Source organism: Citrus sinensis, chromosome 7 (assembly GCF_022201045.2).
Source record: "Citrus sinensis cultivar Valencia sweet orange chromosome 7, DVS_A1.0, whole genome shotgun sequence".
NCBI classification, from domain to species: Eukaryota; Viridiplantae; Streptophyta; class Magnoliopsida; order Sapindales; family Rutaceae; genus Citrus; species Citrus sinensis.
In genome coordinates this window covers 4,089,223-4,096,468 of record NC_068562.1, presented here as the reverse complement: position 1 = coordinate 4,096,468, position 7,246 = coordinate 4,089,223, and the positions used below count along the sequence as shown (strand labels likewise).

Sequence of the window (7,246 nt, the reverse complement as noted above, 5' to 3'; positions counted from 1 at the left end):
CCACAACAGCCACTACTTTTTTGTTTGTCTCTATTTCTGACAATCATGTTCATTTTAACTCTTCACAAGTCTTAACTCTTCACAAGTCTTATCATACTCGGACTCACTTCAACTTCAGGTTTTGCTTCAAATGTGAAGAACCAACAACGGAGGTCAAGCATTGATTTTGAAAGAATCATGGCCATGGATATGTCCACCTTAGAAGCTCGGTATCTCTCTCTCTCTGTTTTTGTTGTTTTTATATATTCAAAGCCAAAGCTGTGCAATTTGGTTTTCTGGAAGTGGAATGGTGGGCTAAATTTTTTTCCAAAATAATGATAATAAGTAAGTAAAAGAAATGTTTTACATGAAACTGCAGTCTGCCAGTGTCAAGTAACGGAACCACAGATTCAAATTCTGTATATTAGTTACAATTGATTTCTTGATGCATGCTCTGTTTCCTACATGCAAAAGCCGAACAAGGACCTTTTTTTTTTTTCCTTGCTTCCTCAGGTTCCGTTTCAGGTTTCTTAACTCGCAAATTGTTCTGTTTTGGTGCCAGGTACCTTGACTCTTGCAGGAGACGTGAGACGCAGCCCAACTCTTCAGTACTATCATGGTTTTCTGAGGTCATTTAAGTATAAACTTGTGCTCATTTTCTTTTTCACTGACCATCACATTAGTCATTAAAATAAACTTGTTTACTTAAACATTTTGTTCCCCTTTGTAAAATGCTTTTTCCTTCCGGGATGGATGGGGGGTTTAATGAAAGGAAACACATTATTATGGATGGATAGGAAAGCTTGCTGTTGCCGTTGTGAAAACATTTGGATGGTCTTTGTGTGCAGTAAAGGGCCTCTCTCTCATACATAGATGGTTAGTGTGTTTGTGTGTTAGTGGATGTGGTGGGCGTGAGGTGCTTGTGAGGATTGAGCTTCATGGTGCTGGTTTAGTAGTACCATTGTTGAAGTGGTTGCGTTCATATCATTGTCCTAGTAGTAGTGTGTTAATGGTGATTGAGGCCCAGCAGCAACAGAATAAACAGTGGTCCTGTAGTAACTCTGGTGATGTTGACCGGATTCTACTGCTATTTTATACCTAAAAGCTTCTGAAGAGTTTTCAGATGACTACTGCCCCAGGGGTGCTTGACCTAGTGTTTTTTAAGCAGTTTTATTTTGCTGGCCACTTGAGTTCGAGTCCTGGGGGAGGTAGGGGCTAAAAGATTGATTTAGGCTTTGTCCACTCTCCTACATTTTAAAAGAGAGAAAAAAAAAAAAAATTCAGATGACTACTCTGCAGTAATATTACTTACTGAAAAATGAATCAGCACATTCTGCAGCAAAGGTGTCTTTAAGTACGAACTCATCAACCTGTTTGCTGGGATTATAGATCAACATATTTTTGTATCACTCAGTAGTGGATTCTGCTTCAAATGATTTTGGTCAAGGCATCACAAGGAAAGGCTGATTTGAATTTTAGTCTTTCTATACAGCAATGAATAAAGGGCAGTCTGACTTTTATATTATGGATTTCCTTGGACAGCATTCTTGCAAAACTGTAGTGTACATCTTGTTCTTTGAATGCTTCAATATATTTACATGCCATGGATGGAGCACTTCTTACGCTTGGAGTGTTGTTGTTGCTGCATTTTTTCCCTTTCTTATCTGCTTTCATTGTTTGAATAGAAGTCTTTAAGTGTCTTTTGACTTGCATTATTTTCTGTTAGAGCAGAAAAGTTTACTTATTACAACTTTTCTTGTCATTGTTCAGGCAAAGATTCAAAATCCCAACAATGAAAAGTGTAGCATTTTGGTTTATCTGGACCAGTTAAAGAATGCTGATATCTATCCGTTAATTGATGTGTTCACTGAAATGGACTCTTTCGATATTGAGGCAGTTGATATACTTAGTAAAAGACCTTGTTTCTTGAAAGAAGAATATATCATGTCTTTGATGCATGCAATCGATCAAAAGCTCCGAGTTGTTGATCTTAGCAACATTACACTGAGGAACGATATTTTGCTGTCTGTATACCTTCTTTCCTACGTATCGTTGTTAAATATGCTCTATTTACTTATTTATAATTTGGTTATTGCCCTATTGCATTAGTACTGGAAACTGCTCTTGCGTGCGTTAGTTCTTAATAGTTTTTGAAGTAATGATATTTCTCTTGGAAAATTCACAGCTAATTTCTACTTTGAAGTATCAAAGTTAGTTCAATGGTACTCCCATTCCAATGTTTCCTTGATGGATGAAGTTCATGCTTATATCTTTGTTTTCATAGAATATATATATATATATATTGACCACTAGATACTAAGAAGCAGTGAGTTACTGCTCAATAGAATTATATTTTGACCTCGTTGTCTTTGGCTTCTATACAGGGATCTTTGCCAGGTTGGCTCATCATGCCATGTTCTAATCTTGAGGGCAACCAATATCAGGAAGCTCAACATGGTTGGGAGATTTATGCATTTAAACACCCTAAGCTTGGATTTTTGCTCTTCCCTTGCTAGTTTGCATGAGGATTGTTTTTCTTGCATGCCATATCTGATGTGTCTTTCGATGTGTGAGACAAGAATTGTTAATCTCTGGACAACTACTGCTGCCATATCAAAACTTCCTTACCTAATGGAACTGCGGTTCCAAATGTGTTTGTGTTGCAAGGACACTGGGCCATGTCGTGCGTCATTAGGTAAGAAGTAAACAGTTTCTTGTGTGAAAGAAGTGATTCAGCTCGTAAAGTATGAATTCATTCAGTGATACAGCATTAGTTATTAATGCAGATGCTAAAAATCAGGCTTCTGGTGCAGATGACAGAGTAAAGGATAATGAAGATCAAATTGTATGCAAAAAATTTAGAGACGCTGATGAAGTAGAACTTCCAAAATATCTTCGCACAATGAATTTGATGGAATTATCATCTTGTTTGTCTCCCAATCTGAATGGACATGCTGAAATGTTAGATGAGGTAAGTACATAATATACACATGATATATATATATATAGTCCTTCTCAAGTGCGGACGCCCTTATTTTCTTGTCTCTCCATGCGGACACACTTTAAGTTATGGAGTTTAGTAAAGTAAGTTTTTAATGTTATTAAAATGCACAGCTTTATAGTGTATTAAATATTAACTTTATTAAGTCGCACAGCTTAATAGCTTGTCGGTATTAAACAAAAAAAATGAGGGTGCCCGTACCTGAAAATGATTTTATACACACACACATATATATATATATGTTTACCTTATTATTTATTGGTTCTGGTTTTTGGGGGGTGAAATTGTAGGTTAATGACAGCAATGAGTTTCCTGGAGGTGCCCATAAGCAGGACTTGATGGATGCTAATGTTAAGCTGAAGAAGTATATTTCACACCATCCTTCACCCATATGCTTTGAGAAACACTATAGGGAATACATGATTGCATCATTGCCGCAGTTGGAAGTTTTAGATAATCTTCCTATTGGAAGGTTGGACAGGGAAATCGCCAAGTCTGTTTTTGCAAGATACTTTGAGCACTTACCATATAAAAGAAAACACAAAGAAAGTGTTGTTAGTCTTTTGCAGAAGCGTGAAATGGGAACAAGTGGCAATTACCAAAATTCTTCAAAGCCAAAGCAGCCAAATATACATAGGACACAGCATTTCTTCTCAAGGTCACTTAGTGCTGCAAAGCTTGGGTCTTCTGCGTGGCCACTTTTACATCCAGTGTCAAGCTTTAGCCACATATATAAAGAAGGAAACAAGAGGGTTCGCCCAAGGCAGTTTGAGTATAATCCATCGAATCCTAGTCTCATGGCTTTTGGAACACTAGATGGTGAAGTAATTGTTATCAACCATGAAAATGGGAATGTTGCTTGTTATATCCCATCTATAGGAGGAACAAACAGTGTTTTAGGTCTCTGTTGGCTGAAGAAGTATCCATCCAAGGTAAACTCCACACTGAGATACTCTAGAATTTTAGCTGTTTATAATAGCTTGCATAATTTAACTGTTTGATTTTAGGGATTCTAGTATCATAATTTAGAATTTAGATATAGAAGAGTGGAGATGTTATAAGTGAGCTTTAGTTTTGTGGTCCCTAGGGTCTCTAATTTAAGAGCTTGTTTGAAATGCTTAACCCATTTAGTTGAACTGTGTAATGATCGTGTGTGATTGACATTAACTAAAAGTTTTTTTCATTTTACATGTATTCTATGGCCATGCTAGTCTGAAAAAGTTTTCATCAGGTGAAGATTACTAGTAATTGCTTTATAAAGTAATAGCTGATAGCAGATGATCTCAGGAAAATTGATATGAAATGCCTAAGAACTCATATTTGCTATCTGCATTTGGTCCTTGTCTAACAATGGCAGCCACTGATGGCTTTCTATGTGCGAACTGTCAGCTTGTTGCAGGTTCAGATAGTGGATGTGTGAGGTTGTTTGACCTCAATCATATCCCACCCAAAGTTGCAGATGCACGCGGAAATTCTAGTGTGGCCACTTATTATGATTTCGAGCAATTGACGTCTGTACATGTCAATTCGACAGATGATCAGTTTCTTGCCAGTGGATACTCAAAAAATGTTGCTCTTTATGACATTAACACTGAAAAACCATTGCAACTGTTCACCGATATGCATCGAGAACCCATTAATGTTGCTAAATTTTCCCATCATTCCCCCTTTATGTTTGCTACTTCTTCATTTGACCACGATGTCAAGATGTGGGATCTGAGGCAGAAGCCAGTTCAGCCTTGCTATACAGCTTCAAGCTCAAGAGGAAACGTGATGGTTTGCTTTTCTCCTGATGACCTCTATCTGCTTGTTTCAGCAGTTGACAATGAGGTACTGTTATACAAATATGATAGTTATGGTCTATCGTCGTAATAAAATTCACAAGATAAAACTTGATGAGGTGTATATGTGATTGCATAGTCTTCAGAATTGTCTAACCAAATGGATATGATTGTCCATTGTATTTCAAAGCCATATCTGGCAAAATTTTGGCCTGGATATTTGATAGATATTCATGCACTTTCCATGTGTCATGCTGTATATGACATTGTAAAAGCCTGCTCTTGTCTGTGCGTTTGCCTTCTTTATTTAGTAATAATGAACTTTGGTGTTCTTTCATGGCTTCAGGATATTGAATAACTATTAACTGATGTCAGGTTAAGCAACTTTTGGCTGTAGACGGGAGGTTGCACATGGATTTTGACATAACTTCAACAGGAAGTGCTTATAACTATACCCGTTCATATTACATGAATGGGAGGGACTATATTATCAGTGGCAGTTGTGATGAACATGTTGTCCGTATCTGCTGTGCTCAAACTGGAAGGCGACTTAGGGATGTTCACGTGGAGGTATGCTCTTTTATGAGATCTGTTAATGTCACTCTACAATATTGGTATATTGTCTCCAGTCTAAGTACAATTCCAACCCAAGAGCGGCCAATTGATTCAAGATCTCAATTGTTTTTCATTCCTTTGCAGGATAGTGACTCAGGAAAATCTATGTTTGTGCAGTCCTTAAGGGGAGACCCGTTCAGGGTAAGCTTATATGTGATTGATAATACAAACATACTATTATTGGTGCTATTTTCAAAGGAATAATTGTAAGATTGAAATGAGTCATGCACCAAATAATAACAGTCCGTGTGGTTTATTGAGTCAGAAATCAGATCTCAACATTATGGTCTCAATTTCTTCAATCTATCGAATTCCTTACTTATTTGGTTTATAAGTACCAGTAACATGAAGAAAAATTAAAACGAAACAAAATGTTTGTACTAGAAAATTCCCTCTGCTTTAATGCTTTTACAATCCTGACAATGTTATGTAATGCCCTCGGATAAAATTATATGACATTTATTCTTCAAATTAGGATTTTCACATGAGTGTCTTGGCTGTGTCCATGCGTCCAAGCTCAAAGTGGGAGATCATCAAGGTATTTTTTCTGGCTCTTTCTTTTTGCTTCTTGTTGAGCGTTAAAGTTCATCTGGGTAGCTGAAATAGCAAGAGTTTGTTTTTGCAGGTGAATTTACTTAGCTCAAGTCCACGTGCTGAAAAATATTCTTATGGTCAACCAATCTGTTCTTCCCACAGTCTGGGAGGTTGATGTCCATATCTTTCATATGAGTGTACAAGAATTTGTAAGGTTTGCTATATGTAAATGCATCTTAGTAGTTTATCAGAGAATTGAACGGCAAGTGTCCAAAGGAATACCAAGGAAAGAAAACAAATTTAAATAGGGAAGTCGCGCGTTTGCCATGTTCTTTGTCATGTTCTTGTATCATAATTGTTTTTTTTTTTTTTTGCCCTTTTGAGATTTTTGGTCTTTGTGACATCATTGAATCAATATATAATTCACCATTAATTGTAGTAGATGTATTGTTGTTCTTTAATGTCAAATTGCTAATATAACATTGTAAGGTTGTGAATTGTGATATTATTATGTGTAAGCTGACAATGAAACCCCATGAGAATGTGAAAAAACGGAGAAAGAAATGACACACAATTTCCTCAATTCCCTTACAGTGACAAAATATGGGTGCTGTTGGTGTGCTTTTTACATGAACGTGAAAAGGAGAAATATACATGTACACCGTACAGGCGAGTCTCTTATGCTTCTAAAAAGTGTTTTTGAACGTTAGAGTTTTAACTCACTAGAACACCCATGATCAAATTTACTATAAAGAACATTTTTCAATAACTAAATATCATATTATTCTGGACGCCCATTTACCACACAAATACAAATATACAATTATTTCACTATCAATCCAAGGTTCACCAATTTATATGTCGAATTCTTACGCTGTAATTCATTCTCAACCATCGTACTTATATACGAAAAAATAAATGCCTCCATTGAAAAGTTTTATACAGTTAATAAAGTAATATTAGCATGAACTGAGAACAATAGTTACTTTAATAGATCTTGTGAGATCAAACAACAAAAGATTGAGGAATTAAAGAGAAAACAGAACCCAGTAAAATAAATTCTAAAAAAAAAAAAGGAAATGTGTTCTGCTTAAGCACCTGCTTGATCTGGCATCCGTGTAGTATTTATTATTTCTTTATTCGAAAATGAAAGATACCAAAATCATATTTAAGTGTTTTAGAAACAGTTTTGAACGCAATCCTACAACATAATTGTTTTATTTTTTACTTCGATCACCAAGCCAATTTCTTCCCAGAGAATAAGATATGGATAGCATCATCATTCATGGTCCTATTCCAAAAATGAGCTATGACTAGCCATTTCTCTCAGAGATCA

General features: G+C 36.1%; 1 protein-coding gene across 8 annotated transcripts; it reads left to right on the top strand.

The window, feature by feature from the left end:
* LOC102618276 (protein DWD HYPERSENSITIVE TO UV-B 1-like) lies at positions 1 to 6,353 on the top strand. Of its 8 annotated transcripts, XM_025098655.2 has the most exons (12): positions 1 to 22; positions 119 to 209; positions 542 to 608; positions 1,750 to 2,003; positions 2,364 to 2,674; positions 2,754 to 2,950; positions 3,271 to 3,912; positions 4,370 to 4,810; positions 5,137 to 5,331; positions 5,461 to 5,517; positions 5,852 to 5,914; positions 6,002 to 6,353. In XM_025098655.2, the coding sequence occupies exons 2-12, from the start codon at positions 178 to 180 to the stop codon at positions 6,083 to 6,085; spliced, it is 2,343 nt and encodes a 780-aa protein (XP_024954423.2). In that variant the 5' UTR covers positions 1 to 22; positions 119 to 177; the 3' UTR covers positions 6,086 to 6,353. The 8 variants fall into 8 exon arrangements, with proteins under 8 accessions (XP_024954423.2, XP_024954425.2, XP_024954424.2 ...); XM_025098657.2 differs by lacking the exon at positions 1 to 22 and having other exon boundaries at positions 42 to 209; positions 2,793 to 2,950; XM_025098656.2 differs by lacking the exon at positions 1 to 22 and having other exon boundaries at positions 42 to 209; positions 2,766 to 2,950.
* The last annotated feature ends 893 nt before the right edge of the window (positions 6,354 to 7,246 follow it).